Here is a 26,916-nt window from a genome sequence, read left to right on the forward strand (position 1 = left end):
ATGTGGAAATTATCCTAACAAAAAACAAAAAAGAATTCTTAGTCCATAGAAGATATTTAGACGATACAGCTGTGATGACATTTTCTGAACAATTTGCTCTATCTGAGCCGACTAATCATGATTACTCTCTGAATGAAATGGTAGAGAACCTCAATGATGCACTATTATCTGTGTTAGACTCTGTTGTGCCACTGAAAACCAAAAAGAAGTACACAAGCAGAACCTCCCCATGGCTGAGAAATCAAAATGTTAGTGAAACAAAAGAAAATGCCGCGCAGCAGAGAGAAAATGGAGGAAAACAAAGATCACTATCCACTACAATATCTACAAAGATACACTAACCACCTATAACAAAACCATCCGTCTAGCAAGGAGAGAATATTTCTCCAACATTATTACAGAAAATGCCAGAAATTCCAGAGTTCTTTTCTCCACCATTGACCAGCTGCTTAACACTGTCCCTGCTCCACCTCCATCCTCAGCAGTTAAATGTGAAGAGCTTGCTTTGTTCTTCAAGAACAAAATAACTTTGATCAGAGCTAGTATTATTAATAGTGGGGTCGAAACTGACATCAGTAGATTCTGCAACATAACCATGAGCACATTTACCTGTATCACACTTAGTGAACTTTCCAAAATTGTCAACGAATCTAACTCCACAACATCAGATATTGATCCTATACCCACAACATTCTTTAAGCGAGTGTTTGATAGTGTCTCAGGTCCGGTGCTAGAGATTATAAACACATCCCTTAGAACTGGTGTCTTCCCAGATGCCTTCAAAACAGCTGTTGTAAAGCCCCTATTAAAGAAACACAAATTGGATAACAGTCTAAATTACAGACCAATATCAAACCTTCCATTTATTAGTAAAGTACTGGAAAAGATAGTTTTAGTCCAATTAAATTATTTTCTTGAAGAAAATAACATCCTGGAAGTCTCGCAGTCAGGTTTCAGGAAATATCACAGTACTGAAACTGCTCTCACCAAAATAATTACATTTAGTCTTTTTTTTTTTTTTTTTTTTGCAACCTCAGACTAAACTCTGATGCAAATAAAGTCTATATCCTTATCCTGTTAGATCTCAGTGCAGCATTTGATACAATTGATCACGACATCCTAATCAATAGACTGGAAAAGCTTATTGGGTTCACAGATAGTGTATTGAACTGGATGAAATCATATATCACAGGAAGGAAGTTTTATGTTAGTTTATGTGACCATAGGTCCAAGAAACATGAGAACTGCTACGGGGTTGCTCAAGGAAGCTGCTTAGGTCCATTACTTTTTTCTCTTTATATGTTACCACTCGGCGACATAATCAGAGAACATAACATAGATTTCCATAGCTATGCGGATGACACACAACTATATATATCCACTGAACCCAACGATGCAACGGCCATCAATTCCATTACCAACTGCCTGTTGGCAACAAACAAATGGATGAATGATAACTTTCTTAAATTAAATGAAGACAAAACCGAAGTCCTACTATGTGGCCCCAAATCCAAAAGAGAGATGCTTATTAAGAATCTTGGAGACTTAACCCCCTGTCTTAAACCAGAGGTGACGAGTCTCGGTGTAATCCTGGACTCAGATTTGAATTAATAAAATGACCAAAACAGCTTTCTTTCACCTGAGGAATATAGCAAAGGTACGACCATTCATAAACCAAAATGATGCAGAGAAGTTAATTCATGCTTTTATATCCAGCCGGCTGGACTACTGTAACACTTTTCACTGGTCTTCCCAAGAAAACCACTGAAAGACTACAGCTCATTCAAAATTCTGCAGCTAGATTATTAACCAAAACTAAAAGGAGAGAACACATTAGTCCTGTCCTAGCTACTTTACAATGGCTCCCTGTTACCTTCAGAATTGACTTTAAGGTCCTTTTCCTCACATACAAAGCTCTACACGGACAAGGACCTAGCTACATTGCTAACTCCTTTATAAACTACACACCAGCTAGAACACTGCGATCATCAAATGCAGGCCTATTAGAGGTCACCAGAAGCAGTCATAAGAAGATTGGTGATTCGGCCTTTGTCAATTACGCCCCAAAACTATGGAACAAATTACCCATAAATATTAGGGAAGCAAACACTCTAGACATTTTTAAAAGACAGCTTAAAACCTACCTTTTTACCGAAGCATTTAAGTCATTTTATCTCAAAAGGGTTTTCCTACTTTTATTAGTTATTTTATTGTAGAATCTTGGTTTAGTAAATTTGGGTCATTATTTGACTTGCTAATTTTACTTTGTCTAAGTCAGAGTTGGCGAACTCTGATAGCGTACAAGAACTCTGGTCGCGTGAAGTATTTAAACAAATATGTAAAACAATCTGTATTCTTGATCTGAGGCAAAGGATCTGTTAACAGAGAATACGGCCCATACTCTTGACCTGGGGAAAGGATCTGTTAACAGAGTGTATGGTTTTATATATACAGACCAGGGGTGAACCAAATGTATATGTTACTTTTAAGATGCATGTTTAAAGTTGTTTTCTCTTTTGAACAGAGATCTTATTGGGATTTTTATTTTTGTTTGAATTGTTTATCACTTGTATTGTTTTCATTGATTTTATGTAAAGCACCTTGAGCTACAATTCTTGTATGAAATGTGCTATATAAATAAAGTCTTACTTACTTGTATGCTATCAGTAGTTTAGTCTTTTATTTTTGCTCGCAGACGATTAAAACAGTCAAACGAAGACTGCATTTTAGCGATGGGGTTATAGTACCAACAGTATAATTACTACGATGTCCTGTGTGTTTATGCTGGTCAACCGTTATGTAATCCATCTGACTGTAGGTCAAATGTGTCGACTGTAGGTCTAATGTATACTGCTGTTCTGGCAGGTGTTTCAGATTTCTAAAATATTGTTAGAATAATGATAAAAGTACTGAATGGATGAATGCTGTATCTTCTTGTCCACCAGTTTCAAACAAAGACAGGTTGACCGGTACTATCAGTGTCAGAGCAGCTTGTCACAGGTCCATGCAGAAGAATAAAAAACCACACAGTTTGAGAGTAGGCTAATGTTTAGGGATGGGTTTGGGTATTCTGTTCAATTTTGCAGTCTGTTCCAGTTCAATGACTGCAGCATAGCATGCGTTCATCATGCGTACATTACAACTGCTTTCATTTGACCATGAGCATGTTCTCGACTATGTAAACATTCTTCTGAGACACTTGATAAATGGCTATAGTCTACCTGTTAGTGGAGAAGTAAGGTAATTGGGGCAAAGTTGATTGACAGTAAATCTTTCTATTGCAACATATTTGGTATGGTATACCTCACCTCGTATTGTAATAGACCTGTAGGAAACCCCTTGTCAACAAACTTACCCCAGCAACTTTACTAGGCCAATTCTTAATTCAGCGGTATCTGAATAGTAGCAAAATTCACTTAAAAAACACTTCAAAGGATACATCAGTATCAATGTTTGTCTAATTGTCTCTTTGTGTATTTTACACAGATAGTGCTACGTGATTCAGAACCTGTCGTCATGACCTCCAGTCAGTGTTCGTGCAAAGCTGGCACAGCAGTGTGTAATGACACTGCTGCGGTGCTCTTTCAGACAGCTCATTACTCAGAGCTCAATATCCAGGTTGTCCCCCCTGTTTATGCCTGCACAGAAACTGAACAACAATAGCACAAGCCCATAACTACAGTAAGGGTTGAGGCAAATGTACTGTATATGTATGTAAGAGTTAGGCTATGTATGCAGCAATAAAAATTGTAAATTGGTAAAAGAAAGTATTGGGATCTAAGGTCAGAAGCATTTTGAGGTGCAGCGTAATATAATGGAGACTCAGTTTATTTTCCGAGCGGTAAATGGGACTGCACCCGACTACATCAAGTCTCTCCTCCAGCCTTACACCCCCACCCGCCAACTACGGTCTTCTTCTGACAACCGTCTGGTGGTCCCACCGCTCAAGAGTGCCCGGTCCCAACACAAGCTCTTCTCCTGTCTGGCCCCCCAATGGTGGAATCAATTCCCCACCTCCATCAGAGACACTGACTGTCTCCCCACGTTCAAGAAAAGGCTCAAGACGCACTTGTTCCGGTACTTAGGAATGATTGGCTGGACCTGATGTTAGTTTCCTCCAGGATCACAATGACTCTTATTGAGAGACTTGTTGCTCTTGTTGGTTAGTTGTAACTGATTTAAAGTTATTGTACTCGCTGTGAATTATATTATTGTTGCTTGCTTTTTATACAGGTACACTCTTGCACTTCTGAAGTTCATGTTGTTTAATTGTAACTTGTCTAAACATCTCTCTTCTCATCTCATCAGCTCTTATGGTTCTTCCCTTTGGGACTTATTTGGTTTTTCACAATGTATGCTTCATGTTTTGGCTATCCGCAATGTTTGGGGCTATCTCGTTGTTATGATCAGTGACCTATGCACTTTTGTAAAGCTCTCTCTTGGAAGTCGCTTTGGATAAAAGTGTCTGCTAAATGCATAAATGTAACTATCCCTCCAACGTCAACAGCTGCAAAGTTCCATAGTCTTCGGGTCTTTTACCAAATGATGGAGTGGAAAGGGGAAGTGAACGTATGGACCAAAAGACTGGGGGTGGCATGTTTTGGATGGGAGATTTATGCCAATAATGACCATCAGGTCATTGGCAGAAGGATGATTGGATGAAGATTGGGCCGATGTATTTGTCATATAAATGGTGTTTCTGCCTATTCAAATTAGAGCATATTCAATAAGTGTGGAGCTCATGTGCATATTCAAATTAATTTCAAAAGAAACTGGTAATACAAAAAAAGTTACTTTTCATGTATACTTTTACTATGTTAAGTTTTATTGTGGTAGGAGTAAAGGAAAACATTAAGCCTATTTGGGTGTATTTTGGGCATATTCGATTCGTGTATAGCTCATTTGCATATTAACATTCATTTTTAAAGAACTTGTAATACAAAGAATGTTACTTGTCATGGGTAGTTTCAGTGTGTAAAGTTTCATTTTGATAGGAGTAAAGGAAAAAAATAGCCCCATTGGGGTGTAATGTTGCCTGGCCTTATTGGCACACATCTCGGATTGATGAGAATTTAACATATTTCCTCAACTAGGATTTCTTAGGACTTTTAGTATGTTGTTCTGGACACCTCATAGAAATGATCTAAGCTGCAAAAAAAAAATTACATTTAGTCTGTCGTAAAACGCTACTTTGCCTGGACTAATAGTAACAAAGTTACATACTAGCTAGTTATAACAGTTACACAGAAAGAGACACAATATGACAACGAAGTCCAAGTGGACTCAAAGAACGCAGTGTTCGGCAATCAACTGCAACAACTACCAATGTGACAGTATTTATGCCTTTCATCGCTTTCCCAAAGACCCTGACAGGTAAATTTTGTCGGTAGCGTAATCTTATGCACCTGCTAACTTTAACGTTTTTTTTTGTCTAGTAGTAGGCTAGTAAACTTAATTCCTTCTAGGAACTGCAGGTCCTAGCCATAGAAACCAGAATAATGATTTATATGGATATGACAGTAAATTAAAACTAGAAAGACATTTCCTGCTGAAAATGCGTTGGAATGCTGAAAGATGAAATTATTTTTCTTAAATTGCAGAAAATACAGAAATGAGAAAATATCCGCAAGCTGAAATGTCAAAAGTCAAAAATGTGTGAGTCACACAAAAGAGGCAGTGTGGAAACTGAACTGCATCATCTAACAACGCTAAGAGCTGAAATACAATGCGGGAGAAGCTGAAAGCTGAACTGTTAAACAGAAGAAGAAGTAGGTCTAGGCTAGCTAGTCATAAAAAGAATATTATAGTCAGCTGAAATTATATTTGGGATAGTAATAGCAGTAGCAGATGTGTGCATTGAGTGCGTTTACTCGGCTTTCTTAGTAGGATTCAATGTGCTGATTGTATTAAACATACAGCAGTAGGGCCGGAAGTCACGGCGACACTTTGTTGCTGAAGGATGATGGTGCATGTTTTGTCCGTGGAGCATACAACGATTAATAAAAAGAATCATGTAGACGCGCTTATTGAGTAATCGCATAACTAATTACACATGTAAACGGAGTAATCGTATGGCATAAACCGACAATTGCTAGTAATCGGGTTTCTCATGGTCAAGTAAACGCACTCAGTGGCGTAGTAGAATAAAACAGTTCCATTAGCAATAGTAGTAAAGGAGATATTAGCAGCACCTGCAGAGTCACCTCTTGTAAATTGTATTAGGTTGAAATACTATCAAACTCTGTCTTGTGACTCCACTAATGAGCTAATACCAATCACCTGCGTGAGACTGAGTGGTGCGTGTCAGAGCCATAGAAAAAGGGAGTTGCGACACGCTTTGATCTCGCCGACACGTGATCACGTGGTTCATGTAGCTCGCTGTAGTTCCAAAAAAAACCACTGCTGTCAACCGGTTTGAATGGTTTTCAATGAAGCTGGCCAACGTAAGTCGCTTTCTCAGGCAAATGATGAATGAAACAGGTTTGGTTAAAGAAATCCGATCTTCAGCAGACTCGTATCTACAAAAGGCAGTCCTCCCTGACGTGTTTGGTGTAGAATGGAGTGAAATACAACATTGTGAACACTCACTGCCAGTGAAACACAGGAAAAAAGTTAGAGCTTTTTTGTCACGTGGTTCCGGTAGCTCCCTGTAGTTAAACAAAAACCCCACTGCTGTCAACCTGTTTGAATGGTTTTCGGCGGGACAGACGGCAGCACCATCTCGATTCACGGACATTTTCGGTATATTAACACATAATGTCAATTGGTTACTGGTGTGTTGTATCATGTATGTCTGATACTTTATTAACATGTATGTATTACATGAACTTATACATAACGCAATATTGTGAAGCAGAGCTAGAAATGGCTATGCTAGCTACCATACTGTACAAACGGTACTGTACCATACTGTACATACCAAACAGTAGCCTAATGAGGACTATATTGTTCCACTTAACGTTTAACCTTAGACGGTTGAAGTAAATGGGTCTTGTTAAACGTTTTTTTATTCATCAGCCCACTTACAATTTAGCCTACCACATTAACAACACTTATATTTGTAGTACTTGATGCAAGTTTAATCTAACCATTATCACCAGCAACTGCTCAATTTAAGACAAGAAAGGAGTTTGGTAAATAGAACAGAATAAACAAGGCAACCAACTGCATTCAATAAAACATTTTATTGTACAATATGTCCTGTGTTCTTCCACTCCTTTTGTTTGTAGTGATCCGGTGATCTTCTGGCTATGATACACGTACAGTTAGCTAGAGTAAGTGTTGCTTACGTAGACCTACAGTCTAGCTCCAACTGCATTTAGAATCTAACAAGCTTACGATAAACTTTAACTAAAGCTGGCTATATAAAATACTACTAATAACAATTGATATGTGGTGGTCAAAATATGAAAAAATTCAGGATTTTCGTGAATTTACCAGCTAACTTGCTTCTGACCACTTAATTAGCCATTCATTGTTGCTAGCTCTACTAACTACGCTAATAAGAGCTATATATAGAAGACTTACTTTGTATGCCAACGAACGCCAATAATTAGAACTAATTTGACAGACTATAAGCCAACTGACTTCTGGTTATGATACACATGCTCTCTAGCTAGCTTCAGTAAAAGTGTTGCTTATGTTAGATACTAGCTAGACCTACACTCTAGCTCTAACTGCGTTTCGAATTAAACAAGCTATAATCTTACGATAAACTTTATCTAAAGCTAGCTATATGAAATACTACTAATAACAATTGATATGTGGTGGTAAAAATATGAAAAAATGAAGGATTTTCATCAATTTACCAGCTAACTTGCTTCGGAGACACTGAAAATGAATGGGGTTGAACGGTGGAAAATGCAATGTTTGGAACTACAGGTCGCATGTGACACGCTTTACTTCCGCATTCCTCGATAACAATGGGAGTCTATGGAAGTGTCGCAACTCTCTTTTTCTATGGCTCTGGTACGTGTCTGTCGTTGCCACGGTGATGGTGCAGCTATGATTGCTAACGCGCTGAGGGGAGAGAATAACAGAAATGTAGCTAGAATCCACACCTCAAACAAGTTAACCTAGACGCAAAACTAAACGTCCAATCCAAAAAATAAGGATATTTTCCGAGAGCCAAGACTCTGCCGAAACCAGAGATGTCCTTTATATTTCTGTGCGGTCAGAAATACGACTCTACCGGCAGTTTCAAAATCTTGTTTTTTTTGCTTTCTCTGACGATTTTGTCACCAGATTTGCATTGGTCTCTATGGGGCGAGAGTTGGACTTTGTCTTGCTTTCGTGGGGCTCTGAACAAATGTGTACGTCTGTTGGATTCAACAGACAACTGTCTACGACCAGCACAAAATTAGCTATCTATTGATCCAAAAATGAAGCATGAAGAGCGAAAATTGTGGCAATGCTGGCAAACTAGAAATATTTTTTCAACGACATCCGAAGCTGCACTCCACTCTAAGCGTTTCAGTCTGCACTCTAGGGTTTCACGTACACACCCATGTAAATCTCAGAAATGGCTTGAAAAAGTCATGAAACATAATCAGTGATATTGAAAACAGTTGAATAGATATCAAAAAGCTGAATTACTTAAAAATAGTTTAGGGTTTTGTCAACATTTTAAAGTTTAAATGGTGGCTCTAGCTGAAAGATTGAGGAAGAAGAAGGATTTGGAATTTGAAGAAGTTTAAAGAAGTTTGAGAGGATTTGAAAGAAAACTCCATTGGAAACCCATGTTAGAAATACTATGAATATTGATTTATATTAATTCAAGCATAAGAGGTACAAAGCTGAAAAGTCATAGCACCCATGGCCTGAAACTGCTGAATTGATAGCTGAACGGTTTTAATAGCTGAAGATTTGAAGGTGCTGAAAGGTGTCTTGGAAGAAATAGAAGAAGTTGAACTAGAGAGGGTACAATTTCTGGGGAAATTGTAGGGTGTGCTTGCTTGCGTCGGTTGCACAGGGATCCGTTTTTGAATGACATTTTTACAACTGATTTCTGTATATTTTATATGAAAATGCATACTTATTATTTATAAAGATTAAATAGATTTAAAAGCATTTTTTTTTTCTGCTCATTTACAACTGAAAATCCGAGTGAAGTGTAGAATGAAATAGATGTCTTCTCATTTCCCCTGCAAGAGGCAGCCTCATCGTTGAATCAAAACGAATAAATTTGGCAGACCGGTGTAAAAATTGACCTAATCTCTATGACTTAAACGTATTTTAAGTTTTTCCCTTCTCGTGATATTTTCAGGCATGTAGCCTACTCATTGCATTCATTCATGAATAAAGAACCCCCTTTGAAGATTATTCTACGACGTTACCCGGCAGTAGAAGATGGAATCGCGATTCAAACAGTACCATCTGCTAACTGAATATGCCCCCAAAATAAGCTTGACATTTATTTAGTGGAAAATCGCTCATTCATAAAAAGCTCACTGGTAGCGATCATTGTCAGTAAAATGCGATATAGCCCTGTGTGGAGAAGCTGCCCCGGTAAATTCTACTACTGTACAGTACAGTACTAGACTACTGCTGTGTTCGTCTTGGTAGCGATTGCGTTGGTTGAATTCGATTTAACGTTCCGTTGTACGGTTTAGGCTGAAATTAATTATTTTCATGAACAGATTGACAAAGTTAAGGCTGTGGCAATGAAGTTCAAGTTAGTAGTCAGATAGTTTCACCTATTGAAAGACTTTTGATTTAAGTAAGGGGAGTGCCGAACATGTTCTGTCGCCGTTTGACTTCCTACAGCTGTGTAGATGTTTTTGTAGTGTGTCTCGCGTAGGCTACAGCGTTGCAGTGAGCAACACTGGTTTGAAACCACAGGTAATGATAATTTCACCCACAAATCGTTTACTTGTAATGTAATGTCATAATGAATCCTACAAAGAAAATGTATTTGTGAGGAATGTTTATTTTAACGATTGAAAACAGATGCATCATAGACCACTGTAGTGTGTGTTGCCCGGGCAACAGAGGCTAATGTCATGCTAATGCTTCAGTGAAATAGTAGACTACCGTTTCCGAAAGTAGATGTGGGCCTACTTCCTTAATAATATCAGCTAATATTGTACATTACATTTCACAATTGTGTTTCACATCACAAAGTAAAATGAGTAAATAGTTATCATCCTGGCCTCTTTGCTTGTGGCGTTTATGCAGCTGCCGTGCAGTAAAGCTATAGTTAGCCTAGCTATCCCCCAAGTTAACAGATGCGAAACGAATGTTCTGCTACAGGTAGTCACGCGTGTTTTCGTGACGTTAGTAACGTCAGTGACTGTGGCTAGCAAATTAGCCACCGTTAGCTTCACTTTTCGCCACAAAAACTTAACTTCAGCCTAAACCATGCAACGGAACGTAAATAAAAATACAAGCAACTCAATCGCTACCAAGACGAAACTTTTGACACCTAGGTTATCTATGTAGGACAAATATTGACAAAGATTTAGGGGGGCAAAAATAAATAATAATAATAAATATATATGTGAGAGAACAAAGGTTGTGCTCTCGCCGAAGGCTTGAGCACACCCAATTTCAGCTGATAAGACAATAATATTATTTTTATGACTAGCTAGCCTAGGCCTACTTCTTCTTCTGTTTAACAGTTCAGCTTTCAGCTTCTCCCGCATTGTATTTCAGCTCTTAGCGTTGTTAGATGATGCAGTTCAGTTTCCACACTGCCTCTTTTGTGTGACTCACACATTTCTTGACATTCATTTCAGCTTGCGGGTATTTTCTCATTTCTGTATTTTCTGCAATTTAAGAAAAATAATTTCATCTTTCAGAATTCCAACGCATTTTCAGCAGGAAATGCCTTTCTAGTTGCAGCATTCCAAGTATTGTTCTTTGAATCTTTATTCAACTTATTTTTATTATTATTATTTATCTTCTATTTCTTCCGTGGCACCTTTCAGCGCCTTCAAATCTTCAGCTATTAAAACCGTTCAGCTATCAAAAAAATCAGCAGTTTCAGGCCATGGGTGCTATGACTTTTCAGCTTTTTACCTCTTATGCTTGAATTAATATAAATCAATATTCATAATATTTTTAACATGGGTTTCCAATGGAGTTTTCTTTCAAATCCTCTCAAACTTATTTAAACTTCTTCAACTTCCAAATCCTTCTTCTTCCTCAATCTTTCAGCTAGAGCCACCATTTAAACTTTAAAATGTTGACAAAACCCTAAACTCTTTTTAAATAATTCAGCTTTTTGATATCTATTCAACTTTTTTCAATATCACTGATTATGTTTCATGACTTTTTCAAGCCGTTTCTGAGATTTACATGGGTGTTTACGTGAAACTCTAGAGTGCAGACTGAAACGCTTAGAGTGGAGGGCAGCTTCGGATGTCGTTGAAAAAATATTTCTAGTTTGCCAGCATTGCCACAATTTTCGCTCTTCATGCTTAATTTTTGGATCAATAGATAGAATAATTTTGTGCTGGTCGTAGACAGTTGTCTGTTGAATCCAACAGACGTACACATTTGTTCAGAGCCCCACGAAAGCGAGACAAAGTCCAACTCTCGCCCCATAGAGACCAATGCAAATCTGGTGACAAAATCGTCAGAGAAAGCAAAAAGAACAAGATTTTGAAACTGCCGGTAGAGTCGTATTTCTGACCGCACAGAAATATGAAGGACATCTCTGGTTTCGGCAGAGTCTTGGGTCTCGGAAAATATCCTTATTTTTTGGATTGGACGTATAGTTTTGTGTCTAGGTCAACTTGTTTGAGGTGTGGATGCTAGGTAAATGTTCGTTTTTCTCTCTGCCTAGCTCGTTAGCCATCACAGCTGCGCCATCACCGTGGCAACCAAACAAACACGCAACAGGAAAGCAAAAGGAACACGTTTTCGAAACTGCAGGTAGAGTCGTATTTCTGACTGCACAGACATATAAAGAATATCTCTGGTTGTATCTCTGGTTTAGGCAGAGTCTTGGGTCTCGGAAAATATCCTTATTTTTTGGATTGGACGTATAGTTTTGCGTCTAGGTTAACTTGTTTGAGGTGTGGATTCTAGCTACATTAGTTATTCTCTCTGCCCAGCTCGTTAGCGATCACAGCTGCTCCATCGCCGTGGCTACCAAACAAACACGCACCAGGAAAGCAGAAGGAACACGTTTTTGAAACTGCAGGTAGAGTCGTATTTCTGACTGCACAGACATATAAAGAATATCTCTGGTTTCGGCAGAGTCTTGGGTCTCGGAAAATATCCTTAGATTTTGGATTGGACGTACAGTTTTGCGTCTAGGTTATCTTGTTTGAGGTGTGGATTCTAGCTACCTTTCTCTTATTCTCTGCCCACAGCGCGTTAGCAATCATAGCTGCACCATCACCGTAACGACAGACACGCGCCACTTAGTCTCTCACACAGGTGATTGGTAGGTTTACTTGACCATGAGAAACCCGATTACTAGCAATTGTCGGTTTATGCCAATAATACGATTACTCCGTTTACATGTGTAATTAGTTATGCGATTACTCAATAAACGCGTCTACATTTACATTTACATTTATTCAATTAGCAGACGCTTTTATCCAAAGCGACTTCCAAGAGAGCTTTACAAAGTGCATAGGTCACTGATCATAACAACGAGATAGCCACAAAACATTGCGAGTAGCCAAAACAAGAAGCACACATTGTGAACAACCAAAAATAAGTGCCAAAGGGAAGAACCATAAGAGCATGTAGTTAAACAAGTTACAATTAAACAACATGAACTGCTATAAGTGCAAGTGTACCTGTGGAAAAAGCAAGCAACAATAATAAAAACAATATATCACAGCGAGTACAAAAATTTAAGTCAGTTACCACTAACCACAAGAGCAACAAGTCTCTAAGCAAGAGTCATTGTGATCCTTGAGGAAACTAACATCGGGTCAAGCGAACCATTCCTAAGTACCGTTGTACTCCCGGAACAAGTGCGTCTTGAGCCTTTTCTTGAAGGTGGAGAGACAGTCAGTGTCTCTGATGGAGGTGGGGAGTTGATTCCACCACTGGGGGGCCAGACAGGAGAAGAGCTTGTGTTGGGACCGGGCGGTCTTGAGCGGTGGGACCACCAGGCGGTTGTCTGAAGAAGACCGTAGGTGACGGGTGGGGGTGTAAGGCTGCAGGAGAGACTTGATGTAGACGGGTGCAGTCCCGTTCACTGCTCGGAAGGTCTACATGATTCTTTTTTATTAATCGTTGTATGCTCCACGGACAAAACTTGCACCATCATCCTTCTGCAACAAAGTGTCGCCGTGTCTTCCTGTATCGGCCCTACTGCTGTATGTTTCATTCCATCAACACATTGAATCCTACTAAGAAAGCCGAGTAAACGCACTCAATGCACACATCTGCTACTGCTATTACTATCCCAACTATAATTTCAGCTGATAAGACTATAATATTATTTTTATGACTAGCTAGCCTAGGCCTACTTCTTCTTCTGTTTAACAGTTCAGCTTTCAGCTTCTCCCGCATTGTATTTCAGTTCTTAGCGTTGTTAGATGATGCAGTTCAGTTTCCACACTGCCTCTTTTGTGTGACTCACACATGTCTTGACATTCATTTCAGCTTGCGGGTATTTTCTCATTTCTGTATTTTCTGCAATTTAAGAAAAATAATTTCATCTTTCAGCATTCCAACGCATTTTCAGCAGGAAATGCCTTTCTAGTTATTTTTATTATTATTATTTATCTTTTATTTCTTCCGTGGCACCTTTCAGCGCCTTCAAATCTTCAGCTATTAAAACCGTTCAGCTATCAAAAAATTCAGCAGTTTCAGGCCATGGGTGCTATGACTTTTCAGCGTTGTACCTCTTATGCTTGAATTAATATAAATCAATATTCATAATATTTTTAACATGGGTTTCCAATGGAGTTTTCTTTCAAATCCTCTCAAACTTCTTTAAACTTCTTCAACTTCCAAATCCTTCTTCTTCCTCAATCTTTCAGCTAGAGCCACCATTTAAACTTTAAAATGTTGACAAAACCCTAAACTATTTTTAAATAATTCAGCTTTTTGATATCTATTCAACTTTTTTCAATATCACTGATTATGTTTCATGACTTTTTCAAGCTGTTTCTGAGATTTACATGGGTGTTTACGTGAAACTCTAGAGTGCAGACTGAAACGCTTAGAGTGGAGGGCAGCTTCGGATGTCGTTGAAAAAATATTTCTAGTTTGCCAGCATTGCCACAATTTTCGCTCTTCATGCTTAATTTTTGGATCAATAGATAGAATAATTTTGTGCTGGTCGTAGACAGTTGTCTGTTGAATCCAACAGACGTACACATTTGTTCAGAGCCCCACGAAAGCGAGACAAAGTCCAACTCTTGCCCCATAGAGACCAATGCAAATCTGGTGACAAAATCGTTAGAGAAAGCAAAAAGAACAAGATTTTGAAACTGCCGGTAGAGTCGTATTTCTGACCGCACAGAAATATGAAGGACATCTCTGGTTTCGGCAGAGTCTTGGGTCTCGGAAAATATCCTTATTTTTTGGATTGGACGCAGTGGCGGTTCTACATTGAATTACACCCAGGGCGAGACGCCCTTCGCGCCCCCCCCCCCCCCCCCCCCAGTGAAATCAAAAGGCTGTTATGGTGAGACCGATTATGTTCTATACAGCTAAAACAGCCTGGGGTCAAATTGACACCAAACATAATAGGAGGGTTACATAAACATGCCCTTACACGCTAAATGTCTGTTATTACATGCTATATTAATATAACTTTTAGGGAGGAACACTTTTAGTTATGACGTTAAACTATACTTTGTCACGAAATATAGTTGTAGCAAATAGCAAATGTTCGTCTTTGAAACTACCTACAGATTTGAAAATTCCGTTGGCTAATTACAGGGCCTGACCTAAATAATGAAAATAAATAATAACTGAACTTGTAACAGTTTGGTTGCAAAGCACACTATTATGGTGAAATGTTATCTTGTGTTTGTTGAGTTAAAACCGAAATATTGTTGTTGCATAGCAAGCATCATAGCAAAAAGGCTAACAAACGTAAGAGTTAGCCTATACCCACCAATTAACATTAGCCCTTCATTCATGACATGGATACCGTAATAATCATACAGAGACATATTTGCATACCTTTATATTTTTCTCGTTTCTCCTCTTCTTCTTTTCTTTTTTTTCGAAATTGGGCACCTGATGGCTTACTTGACCTTTTCCTGTCCATCTTCTTTGGCACTCAACAGTCAACAGATTTCCCATCCCCCCAACACTATCACTCACGACCAGAAGTCAAGACTTATGGAAGCAAATCAGTGCCATAATGTTTTAAATTTTAAAAGGCATTGAATACTTAATATTGAAATTTAAACAACACTGATTTTTAACATCCGGGATATCAAGGACAGGTAGAGAAATCGAGCCTCAATGCAATCGAACCAACTTCTGACCTATCAGACACAGACCTTCAGTCAAGCACTCAGAGGAAGCGGGAAACCTTCAAGCTCAAGAAAGAAGAGAAGAGGAAAAGAACAATGGCTACCCGTGACAGCAACCAGGCTTCGGTGAGTCAAATTTCGATGTAATCAAATGTTATTTTATTTATATAGAGCATTTCATACCAAAAGAAAACGCAAAGCGCTTGAAGCACGGTGGCCCAGTACTGTATGGAACCCCACATGCTAGCCAGTTGATCACTTTTGGGCCAGTATGATCCGACTGGCCCAGGCAATGCTAGCGACCGTTTGAAATTACCTGTTCATTATTCAGTTTATATTATATTTTATAAAAACTTTCCTAAGATTTTACTATTTTTCTATGAAGAGAATTTAGAAAAGTATAGTCAAACTAAGTAAACTTTGGGCAAGACATACTACTAATTCAAGGCCAGTTGAATTTATAAGTGATGACCTGGAGTCAATAATAAACGTCTAAATGTCGAGCCCTAAGTGCATTATAACCCCTGGAGGGAAAATAATGGAAGTCGTTGCTTATTTATTAAATCTTTTTGACACATTTTTTCTCTCTTAGGAAGTGCTGCTTGACCATATTTTGGGAAGACTCCGCTCTCGTTTAGAGCATATTATTAGCCAAATGCCTTTGGATTTGGACTACTTAGAGTTCGCTGTCACACAAGAGTATGTGTTTTTAAATGCTGTATCCAGTCGGGTGACTGCTTCTCCAGCAATTGTAGATGCCCTGACATCACTACATAGGCTTATAAACCTGGAAAAGGAACAAGTTGAACAGCGAACTTCAACGGTGCAATTTGAGCAAGGACTAGTTGGACGACCACGAATGGTCCTCTCTCCGGAGTACCTTATTAGTCTTTTGGACCTTAACTTGTCCATCCCATGCATAGCTGCACTTCTGGGGGTGTCAAAACGAACAGTGCATCGACGTATGGCTGAGGCTGATATGTCAGTCAGGACACTGTACAGCACTCTCACAGATGAGGAATTGGATCGGTGTGTGAGAGACATAAAATCCAGGCAGCCTCACTCAGGTTATCGGATGGTGAAAGCCCTTTTGCAAGCTCAAGGACTGCGGGTGCAGTATGACCGCGTCAGAGCTTCCATGCACCGCATCGACACCGTTGGAGTCATATCACGTATGACCAACTTGGGTTGCATTGTCCGAAGAACCTACTCAGTTCCAGGCCCCCAGTCCTTGATGCACATCGACACGAATCATAAAATCATCCGGTAAATTACTTTCCCAAAGAGCATATTCATTCATTATTTTACCCAAATATAATGATGGGTTTATTCAGAATAACATCTTGACACATTTTCCTGCAGCTACAACATTGTCATCTTTGGTGGCATAGATGGCTTTTCACGGAAGGTAAGTACAGTTTTCAGGAATAAATGTGTACATGTTTATCCTGCTTATATGTGTTTGCCTAATACAAAAATGGTGTGTATGGTATTACAGATAATGTATCTTGGTGCAGCCTCCAATAACCTTGCATCAACCACCCTGGCCTTCTTCCAAGAATCTGTGGAGAAGTTTGGTTTCCCTCTTAGGTAAATATGATTTTAAAACTTTGTCGGTCCCTCCATATAACAGCTTAAACACATGCATCATCTTTTGCAGTTTTTGTAAATTTGATGTAAGATGCTTCAAACATTCCTGTGCTGATTTCATAGGTTGTATAACCAACCAACACTTAATATGGTCTTTGTTGTAAATGTTTGTTTTAGGGTACGGGCTGATCAAGGGGTGGAGAATGTGGATGTTGCACGCCTCATGTTTACAGTCCGTGGCACTGGAAGAGGCAGCATCATTGCTGGGAAGAGTGTTCACAATCAACGGTTAGTAAAGAAGTGCAGATAAAGCTAGTTGAAATAGGGCACTCGACTGCTGCCATGCATCTAAACTTTTTTTTCCAGAATTGAGAGGCTATGGAGAGACCTATGGACAGCTGTAACAAACATCTACTATGATGTCCTTCACTACCTCGAAGAAGAGGGCTTCCTCAATATCGCCAATACAACACACCTCTTCTGTTGCCATTATGTGTTCCTACCACGTCTATAAGGTGACCTGGACAATTTTCGCAATGGTTGGGACCATCATCCATTAAGAACGGAGGGCAATATGACCCCTAATCAGCTGTGGGCACTGGGTCAAATACATCAGCCAATTCCAGTTCCAGATCACATGGCAGTATGTCTAAATATTCAACTATTTTGTGTTAACAATTGTAAAAAAACAAAACAACCCCCCCCCCACACACAATTATTAACATTAGAAACAGTCTAATAGACCATAATAGACCATATTTTGCTAAATAGGGCTGTGCGTTTACTATGTAATATGTTGAAGCATTTGCTCAATGACCAATCCTTAGTTTTATGCTAATTTTACATATATACTCTATAAATATATATATATAACTATGCTGTCTGTATAGATAATCAACACCGCATACAAGTGACATTTTCTTTTTTCAAATTTGTAGGGTATAGATATGCCTCTCATTGAGTGGGAGAACAGTGGACTTAGACCCAAGACTCTGCCGAAACCAGAGATGTCCTTCATATTTCTGTGCGGTCAGAAATACGACTCTACCGGCAGACTGCCACTCCAGCATCGTTGTCCCAAACATCGAAAGCCCACTGACTGATGAACAAATGGCAGCTTTAAGAGAGGCTGTTGACCCAAGAGCTTTATCCCAGGCTTATGGCTGTGAAATCTACACTGCAGCAGTTCAGTTTTGTGAGAACATTTAAATAACTGAATGTTTTGAGCATTTTCAGAAGAACTGGATCAACTATATAATAATACATCATATACATCAATAGATTAAAATATTCTTCACATCTCTCCTGAGTCAAATATTATTTTTTATTTCAGAGATAACTGCACAAGCACTTTGCAATGTGACCCAGGCATCTTAACTCACTGGCTCATGCATCAAAGAAACATGCAGACATGCATAACACAAACTGTGGTGTAAACTTCTTTTGTGTGTACGTCTCTAACTGTACGAGTGTGTATATCTGTTTGTATCAACATATTAGATGAGACCAAATCCTGTTTGGCAACTGCCAATACAGGCTAGGATGTCAATCTTAAAAGATGCATAGTCTTTGTAATGCCCTGGGATTCGCAGGGTCTCGTAACAGGTGGAGGCGGTGGGGAAGCTGCCTTTGACCACCTCAAGGGACAGATTCGTCCTTGGCAGAATCTCCCATCCAGTCCAGAATTTCACCAGATCTCTCAATTCATTCGGTGATGCTGAGTAGTAAACATATTCAATTATTTTACAAGTTACATGAAAAGTTGCTGTGGAGAGGTAATGATAACTAGATGACCAACTGTTTCACGGTTTATCGCATATGTTTACTCTGTCAACATACCATTTTCAATGAACTGTCGAAGATAACCTGATACGTGGCACATGGTGTCAACGGAAAAATCATTGTCATCATCTTCTTCATCATGATGAGGCCAGGTAATGCGCTTCAGAAGTACCTACATTGAAAGCAAAAAAACAACAACATGGGATACACTTTTTATTATGGCTTCTTACATTATATTTGGTGTGATTCTTTCAGGCTTTTGAACCACACACTTCAAAAATGCCACTTGTGGGTACTTTGGAAAGCACGTTGCAAATCCTAAGAGCGCTAAATCAAGCACACAGACTAATGGGCACAATCACAGATGCTGGATACAGATATGAAACCTCTACCCTATAGTAGTATTCAACAAAGGCCTGGATTTAAAATAGTGTTAAGTTACCTCAGGGCTGTAATCCACTGCTCCCTCTTTAGGGAAAAGCAGGGCCACTGTGTCAGGTCGTTTGGTCAGCACGGTCCACATTTGTGTCTCTTTAAGACCACGTCTCAGCTGTTTAATTTGTCTTGTGACACGTCCAATGACCTGTTAATGACAACAGAGAGAGAAGGTGGAATACATTGTCATTCTTAATCCCCCCCCCCCCCCCCCAAAATGATTAAGAATTAGAAATTAGGTTCTGCAAACATAACCACATCCTAAGATTTTACTCACAGCATGGATCAACATTTTCTCGAAAAGCCATCTCCTGTTATTATTAGACAGGCAAAAGAGGTCCCAGGCATAGGCCAAGTCCTGTACTCTTTTTGCCTCTTCCTCAGAGAGTTTGGATTCACCTTGAAGCTTCAATACACAGAGGAAAACAAGAGGAAATAGAACATGTAATGACACTACATATACTGTATACAGCGGGTCTATAAAGTCTCCACTCCCTATTTGCCATTAAGTAAAACAAACTTTAAAACAAATGGTTGGGTGGGGACTTTTTATATCCACTAAAAAATATAAAAAGGGAAGAAATAGCAAGACTTTGAAAATGATTGAGGATGGAAAACATACAAGCCTGATTGTTTCCCGGATGTCCAGGTCTGGACAGTCTTCTAGGGCTACAGTTGCAGTTTCGGGACCCCCTCCAAGCAGGACATGAGCTAAGGCAGGGCTGAGCCCAGACAGGCACGGTCCACCATGAAAGAAGGAGTGGCCCATCATTCTCCCTGCCATGACGAACATATCACTTTCAACTAGGAAGTGAGAGGCTGACGGCACCAAATGGTCTGTCTCTCCATCAAACAGCCGTGTCACATCAGTGTTTGCTGTTAAAGAAAATTTGTTTAGAGAAAAGCCATTTAAAATATATTATACACAATCATTTAGTAGGAACTAACTGTATTATACATTAGATCTAATTTTTTCGCCAGTGTAGGCATGATATTATTTAGTATAACATATATATTACATATATTGTTCTCAAGCAAAACTACTAAGATGAAAAACAGATTGACATAATATGAAAAATATATTCGACCATACCTATTTAATAAGTCATCTTACACATAACTTCACTCTACTTACCAAAGTTGATGCAAAACCCAGACTTCAACTTCTCAATGCAAGTTGAGAGGAAAAAGCGAGTTACACCCTTTCCAATGGCAACGTCACCTGTAACACAATGCAAGGTTTGATATAGTAATGTCATACTTTTTGCAGTCCTTGACCATTAGGACATGTGGCTGAAGCTACCTTCAAGTCTGCAATGCAAGGGTCGTGCCCATTCCACATTAGGTCGCTTGTAGAAGGAGAGGAGTGCCATGTCCTGTTTTGGCAGGGGTTTCTCTAGTATCCATGCTGAGAACCAAAGCACTCTCCTTTTCATAAATGTGCAATAGGGAATCCCGAAACTGAGACATGGCCTTGGTAGGGTCTTGGATGGTGAGCCAGTCTAGTAGAGGAAAACATACAAATGTGACCAATTAGGCTTGAATCTAACGCTTGACAGCAACCTCTAGATATGTTTTAAATGTAGATTGAAGCCGTATTCGTACCGTCTGTAACTGCTGCACTGCTTCTGGACGGTCCAGGCATTACTGCTTGCTCTTCTTCCATCACAGTACTACACTCAATTGCCTCATTTCCTGCACTGTACAGTCACAACATATTCATAATGGTTATCTGTAAAACTGCTTTTATGTTTTAATAGCTCAAAGACCAAGGCATCTGCTGGTGAGTGAAACGAGTACGGTACGAACAATAGAAAATTGGTGTTACCTTTCCCCGCATGAAGCAGCATGTGCCTCAATAATGTGACAGGGAAATATGTCCATGCACATAGGACAGGGTTGCTGATCTGCTGCCGAGAATATGAAGTTAGCAAAGACAACAAAACAAACTTAAGTAGGAACCACTAAGAAATGACTTAATGTAATTTCTAATAAAGCATCTGCTCTTATCAGGCATTTTGATTGCAGCGTATTCATGTTCAATGTTATTAATTATATATTGAAAATGCTCCAATAATTCATTCTTACATGTTACGTCTTCCTGCGCACAGTTTTCCTCCACATTAGCCGGGCAATTATCACTGTCAACATCAATGATGTTGCAAGATTTAAGTGTTCGGTCAGAAACGGCAGTGGAATAGCTGCTCCACATTTCTGACACACTGCGTTTGGCATGCCACTGAATGCATTGTCTGTTAGTTGCAAAGGAGTTGTGCTTAGTTATTCTTGAAATGGTGCCATGAAAAGAGTCGTTTTACCCCCCTGGCTTGCAAGCTTAATTATTTTGCCTGTGTAGCCAGTATCATCAGGTGTCACAAGAGAGAGTTTGCGGCTACCCCATCCTCCTATAAAAAAAAAACATTTCCGAGCATAATGGGAAATAAAACTATATATGACATAAGCACCCTTGTATAGACATGGATTACATTAAGCCTAGTCTTTAACCCTCGTGCTGCCTTCGGGTCACATGACCCAAAGGTTCATAACGAACCATCGTTGTGTTTACCCAATTTTACCCAATACAAAAACAAATTAAAATAATTTTCTTTTAACCTTTGCAATGTGGGGGGTCTGAGACAGCCCAACGGTTAAAAGAAAATGCTTCACTTTGTCTTTGTATGCGGTAAATCTGTCGCAATACGACGGTGGGTCACAATGACTGATGGGTCAGAATGACCCGAAGATAACACAAGGGTTAAGTAAGAGAAAAAATGTAATGAAGATCTCCATTGAAAACTTTTTTTCCTCTGCCACTGTACCCATTACAGATGACCTATACACTGTTTGGATGAGCACTAACAGAGTCATTGTTGTTCCATATCTCAATACTAATACATACAAACGTATAAGTGCCTACCTGCTGATTTGTAAAGCAGCCAACCACCAGACACCGTCTCCAATTGTGGAAATACAACCTTGAGTGTATCACATAACTGTAAACCAAAAACAATTAACATTAATTATTATTATACATTTATTTATTATTAAGAATGCTGAAAAGGGTTGAGGTTAAACTTTTTGAAAAACCATGCCAGTCTTGCTTAAAGGTGACATGACATGAAAACTTCACTTTAGGATGTTATTTAACATTAATATGAGTTCCCCTAGCCTGCCTTTGGTCCCCCAGTGGCTAGAATTTTCGATAGGTGTAAACTAAGCCCTGGGTGTTCTTCTCCGCCTTTGAGAAAGCTTTACTGTATAAGATTCACATTTTTCAACTTAGTCATGCAGACTAAGACTAATGCTTACCTCATCATGTGTTGTGCTCTCATCTAAATGGGCAGTCCTGCGACGCAACCCTGCCTGCATGTGAACTAGTTGCTCTAGCTCAGTGGGAGATTTTTGATATTGTTTAGGTAACAGATGGAAAGCCACTTGAAGTGGTTTAGCTCTTTTAGCAGGAACAACATTTACTGCAGGAAAACGCCTCTTTCCTTTTGCCTTCGTAAACATACCTGGAAAGGACCTTTGAGAAAAAATACAGTCTATTTAAACCTAAATACTATCAGACCATCAAGTTGTTTTAATCTGTTCAAGTTAATGTACAGAATCTAATGCTGAACCTTGTCATTTCAATTTGAACTGAAGGTCTTTGTGACTGATGGCCTGACTGCCCATTCTGTCCTCCCTGCCCATTCTGTCCTCCCTGCCTCTGTTCCCTGCAGGGTTGTAACCAAAAATAGTTATTAGTGAGTCTGAAATTATTAATTAGATAGAAAACATAATTTTCATGTGTACAGTATTAAAAGTGTACTGAACCTTATATCCTGACTTGTAGAAGGGACATCACCACTGCTTGCACCTCGTGATGTCAGTAAAGACAATAAGGTCCTGACCGATTTTACAACCTCAGCGTGATTACCCTTTCAACACAATAATAGAAGTGTAATTTAGAAAACACACCAAAGTTCAATTCTTTTTAGATAGCTAGACCGTTTATAGTTAATTGCTACAATACATTCTCAATACATAGAAAAATAGTAACATTTTCGGAAATGTCATTCATTCATGATATATAATCGTCGTCATATAATATAAAATGTAAATAAATAACCTTTTAAAAACAGACTTTTCACGAGTGGCCCACATGTGAATATAAAGGCAGAATAATACTACTGCGTTTTCATGGACACAGGAACGTCAAGGAACGTCCTCTCCGAGGAGCTCGGAGGGCTCGGAGAGCTCTACGTACACCTCCTGATTTTCTCAACTGTCCGTGCGCTAGTCCGTCAATTTACGGATACCCCTTGGCTGTGATCGGTCCGTATTGGAACCATAGATATATATAAATCTTTATATATATCAATGATTGGAACCGCTTGCGTCAGGGGCGGGGTTGCCGTGACCAACAAGAGAACAGAATTCTTTGACCGCCATTGCTGCAAGTTTTTACAATTCATATTGCAGCTAAACAGTACATGTAAATCACCATCTGAATTAAAATGTGACGAGAAATGGGCAGTGTAGTTGCTGAAAATTTGCTTATTTTATTGATGAAACGGCTAATTTGTAAATTTGCTCTGACTTTTCGATAACCTAGCTAGCATCGCAGTGCAGCACCTCCTGCTCTTCTGGCAGTGAATTGTTTCACCCACAGCCTTCGGAGTACTATAAATTCAACGAATCCGTCCGACTCCGTCCGTCTGTCTGTCCATACCAGAGTCGGAGTAGTATAATTCGGCCTTTAGATTTATCTACGTAGCCTAGCTTGAGAACAAATAAGCTAACGGTTAGAGCTATGTTTTCACCAGCTAATTTTCAAACGGTCGCTACTGTAGCATTGCCTGGGCCATACTACTGTACTGGCCCAAAAGTGATCAACTGGCTAGAATGTGGGGTTCCATACAGTACTGGGCCACCGTGCTTCAAGCGCTTTGCGTTTTCTTTTGGTATGAAATGCTCTATATAAATAAAATAACATTTGATTACATCGAAATTTGACTCACCGAAGCCTGGTTGCTGTCACGGGTAGCCATCGTTCTTTTCCTCTTCTCTTCTTTCTTGAGCTTGAAGGTTTCCCGCTTCCTCGGAGTGCTTGACTGAAGGTCTGTGCTCTGATAGGTCAGAAGTTGGTTCGATTGCATTGAGGCTCGATTGCTCTACCTGTCCTTGATATCCCGGATGTTAAAAATCTGAATTTTTTAAACTCTGAATTTTTCGGGTCGAATTTGATAGGCTCGAATTTTTTAGGCTCGAATTTTATAGGCTCAAATTTTTTCAGCTCAAATGTTTTCAGCTCGAAAATTTTCGGATCGAATTTGATAGGGTCGAATTTTTTATGGTTGAATTATTTAAGATCGAAATTTTTAGGCTCGAATTTGAGCAACCTGAATTTTATTTTACATTGAAATATATTCAGATGAGAATTCAGTGTTGTTTAAATTTCAATATTAAGTATTCAATGCCTTTTAAAATTCAAAACATTATGGCACTGATTTGCTTCCATACTAAACGTACAGAAAAAGGTCGGAGTTCCCAGTTGCCTGAGCATAGCAAAAAGATCTTTCAGGGTTTTATCCCAATAGGCTGGAGTCCCTCTCAGTGGCATCATGAATCTGGTTGCATCTTTGTTTTGCACCAATCTTTGAACCTCGCGTTTGTCTTGCAGCAATCTGTTGCATATTCTGCGTCCATCTCTGGTTCTTACTTTCCCTTTGCGGAGCTGTATGCTCATACTGGAAGAAGCCATGTGAATCTCTGTCACAAACTGTGCAAAGAAAATGTAATTTGTGTCCCTGGCAAACCGATTGTCAACACAGAAGAGCCTAGAGTTGAAATATCTGCTCGGTGATAATTTTTTCATTCGGTTGAGCTCATCTAATGTGTTCTCTCCAGTAGGGAACTGAACTAGGAAAACCATAGCCTCCAATTTTGGAACTCTGAAAAAGCTTACAGGGCTATTTCCTTCGGCAGGGGCAACACAAAATACACTGTCACCGTAACTTAATATCTCTTGTCCAATGTCAGCTTGTTGCAAACATGTGTCTAATACAACACCAGTTGTCTGGTTATTCCCTTCTTTGTCTGAGTTAAGTTCCAGATCATCTTGTCCATGTTCTTCTGTGTTACTTTTTTCATCCCTGCTGTCAGTGTCCATCAGATCGCTTGTGTCATTGACAAAATTACCTTGTGCCATGCTGTCAATGGTTGTATCACAAGAGGCGGCATCATCTCTAACAGATATGTCCTTGTACTCGGAATGAATGTCTTTAAGCTTCAAAATGGCTGTCCAAACTTTCTTCATGTTCAGTGTCTGGAACTGATAATGGCCGGGTTTCCCAGATTCGTTAAGAAGCTCTTAACGCTAAGAGCTTCTTAGGAGCGTTCTAAGAACGCTCCTAACGAATCTGGGAAACCCGGCCAATGACCTTTATAGCTCAGGCGTCTTTTTAACTTCACTTTCATCAGCTGACTTTGGCTATTTGGTCTTGGTAAACAGTTTACAGTCTTTTCCACCTCTGAAGGTACACAAACCACAGCACCATGAATTGCTCTCTGTTGTCCTTTGGGAAGGGTGATGATTTTAGCAAATGGGATGTGCTTGGCTATAATGTGTCTCTCAAGTATGTTTAGATCAAAGAGTTCAGAGGGAATGGGGGACAGCTCTAACTTGTTCACCAAAGCTATGACTGGCATGTTTCCCACCTTAAGATTTTCATGACAGCTATGACAGACCCATTCTTCTCCTCTCAGGAACAGCACATTGCTCAAGATCAGCGCATGTTTCAGTGCAAACATGAAAATATTTACCAGTCAAGCAAACTGATACCATGTCTGGATTCTTTTGATAGCTTTCACGTTTGCATACCCTTACTTGATCTGGAAACAAGGCTCTGTGACAAACATAAGTGGGCCCATCTTGTGTCTTTAACTTGAAGGAGGATATAGCTTGTTGCATTAACCTATCTTCCACTTGAACCACTGGGGTTTGATTTTCATTTGTCAGTTGTGGGTTGATGTGTACGTGCCTTTGGTATTTTCTTCGTATGTGTACCGCACACCTCATTTTGTGCAACATTCTATAAAATGGTTCATTAACATATCTGTAATTTGAACGAAGTATGCAACGTTTAACATGATTGTGTTTGAAATGTGTGTCTTTTCTGTACCGGTTAAGAATGTACAGTTTTTGTTTTTCTCTGTATTGCATGTCATTTGCATATCGAGATGTGATATAGGATTTCAGTTTCCTTCTGAATGCCTCATCTTGACTATAGCGGTCTGTGACACTAGATTTCAGTTTCCTTCTGAATGCCTCATCTTGACTATAGCGGTCTGTGGCACGAGATTTCTGTTTTGAACGGTATTGTATGTCATGTGAATATCTATGAAGTACTGACTGTTGTTTTTTCACTCTGTACTTAAGACAACTTGCATATTTGTTCCTATCATGCAGCAGTTTGTTTTTATATTTAGCAGACTCAAACATTTTTTTCTGCTGTTTAAATGCGGAATCTGCATATTTTTGTCTACATTTCTGCTTCCTTGACTCATTTCTTTGTTGTTCTCTGTTTTTTCATTGTCTTAACCCTCGTGCTGCCTTCGGGTCACATGACCCAAAGGTTCATAACGAACCATCGTTGTGTTTACCCAATTTTACCCAATACAAAAACAAATTAAAATAATTTTCTTTTAACCTTCGCAA

At 39.3% G+C, this 26,916-nt stretch overlaps 3 protein-coding genes and 1 long non-coding RNA gene across 4 annotated transcripts; 1 reads left to right on the forward strand and 3 right to left on the reverse strand.

Moving 5' to 3' along the window:
• The first annotated feature begins 16,297 nt into the window (after positions 1-16,297).
• Positions 16,298-18,414, forward strand: LOC134022842 (uncharacterized). Its single transcript, XM_062464586.1, has 7 exons — positions 16,298-16,670; positions 16,767-16,812; positions 16,903-16,994; positions 17,172-17,282; positions 17,361-17,637; positions 17,933-18,189; positions 18,328-18,414. The coding sequence occupies exons 1-5, from the start codon at positions 16,369-16,371 to the stop codon at positions 17,506-17,508; spliced, it is 699 nt and encodes a 232-aa protein (XP_062320570.1). The 5' UTR covers positions 16,298-16,368; the 3' UTR covers positions 17,509-17,637; positions 17,933-18,189; positions 18,328-18,414.
• LOC134022841 (G2/M phase-specific E3 ubiquitin-protein ligase-like) lies at positions 18,310-20,586 on the reverse strand. The gene is made up of 7 exons (XM_062464585.1): positions 20,515-20,586; positions 20,347-20,433; positions 19,834-20,087; positions 19,489-19,617; positions 19,219-19,359; positions 18,834-18,948; positions 18,310-18,711 (listed from the first exon to the last, which is right to left on the reverse strand). The coding sequence occupies exons 1-7, from the start codon at positions 20,582-20,584 to the stop codon at positions 18,491-18,493; spliced, it is 1,017 nt and encodes a 338-aa protein (XP_062320569.1). The 5' UTR covers positions 20,585-20,586; the 3' UTR covers positions 18,310-18,490.
• A 10-nt stretch (positions 20,587-20,596) lies between these two features.
• Positions 20,597-21,173, reverse strand: LOC134022843 (uncharacterized). The gene is made up of 3 exons (XR_009930690.1): positions 21,040-21,173; positions 20,817-20,911; positions 20,597-20,713 (listed from the first exon to the last, which is right to left on the reverse strand). It is a non-coding gene; the product is annotated as an uncharacterized LOC134022843 (long non-coding RNA).
• Positions 21,174-21,443: 270 nt separating this feature from the next.
• Positions 21,444-24,702, reverse strand: LOC134022844 (uncharacterized). Its single transcript, XM_062464588.1, has 6 exons — positions 24,218-24,702; positions 23,031-23,134; positions 22,835-22,930; positions 22,521-22,737; positions 22,129-22,204; positions 21,444-21,616 (listed from the first exon to the last, which is right to left on the reverse strand). Exons 1-6 carry the CDS (start codon positions 24,353-24,355, stop codon positions 21,492-21,494), a joined length of 756 nt encoding a protein of 251 aa, XP_062320572.1. The 5' UTR covers positions 24,356-24,702; the 3' UTR covers positions 21,444-21,491.
• Between the last annotated feature and the right edge of the window lie 2,214 nt (positions 24,703-26,916).

The sequence above is a fragment of the Osmerus eperlanus genome, chromosome 6 (genome assembly GCF_963692335.1).
Source record: "Osmerus eperlanus chromosome 6, fOsmEpe2.1, whole genome shotgun sequence".
Taxonomy (NCBI): domain Eukaryota; kingdom Metazoa; phylum Chordata; class Actinopteri; order Osmeriformes; family Osmeridae; genus Osmerus; species Osmerus eperlanus.

What these genes read in the sequence shown, in the direction of transcription:
- LOC134022841 (XM_062464585.1), bottom strand. Translation starts at nt 20,584, where the DNA reads ATGGCACTCCTCTCCTTCTACAAGCGACCTAATGTGGAATGGGCACGA. An exon ending in CAGTGGATTACAGCCCTGAG is followed by an intron (nt 18,949 to 19,218) that starts GTAACTTAACAC and finishes CTTTCAATGTAG; the next exon opens with GTACTTCTGAAGCGCATTAC. An exon ending in TCGACAGTTCATTGAAAATG is followed by an intron (nt 18,712 to 18,833) that starts GTATGTTGACAG and finishes TTTACTACTCAG; the next exon opens with CATCACCGAATGAATTGAGA.
- LOC134022844 (XM_062464588.1), bottom strand. Translation starts at nt 24,355, where the DNA reads ATGCAATCGAACCAACTTCTGACCTATCAGAGCACAGACCTTCAGTCA. An exon ending in GTTCAAATTGAAATGACAAG is followed by an intron (nt 22,738 to 22,834) that starts GTTCAGCATTAG and finishes TTTTTCTCAAAG; the next exon opens with GTCCTTTCCAGGTATGTTTA. An exon ending in AGAGCACAACACATGATGAG is followed by an intron (nt 22,205 to 22,520) that starts GTAAGCATTAGT and finishes TTTGGTTTACAG; the next exon opens with TTATGTGATACACTCAAGGT.
- LOC134022842 (XM_062464586.1), top strand. Translation starts at nt 16,369, where the DNA reads ATGGCTGAGGCTGATATGTCAGTCAGGACACTGTACAGCACTCTCACA. An exon ending in ACGAATCATAAAATCATCCG is followed by an intron (nt 16,671 to 16,766) that starts GTAAATTACTTT and finishes ATTTTCCTGCAG; the next exon opens with CTACAACATTGTCATCTTTG. An exon ending in TAGATGGCTTTTCACGGAAG is followed by an intron (nt 16,813 to 16,902) that starts GTAAGTACAGTT and finishes ATGGTATTACAG; the next exon opens with ATAATGTATCTTGGTGCAGC.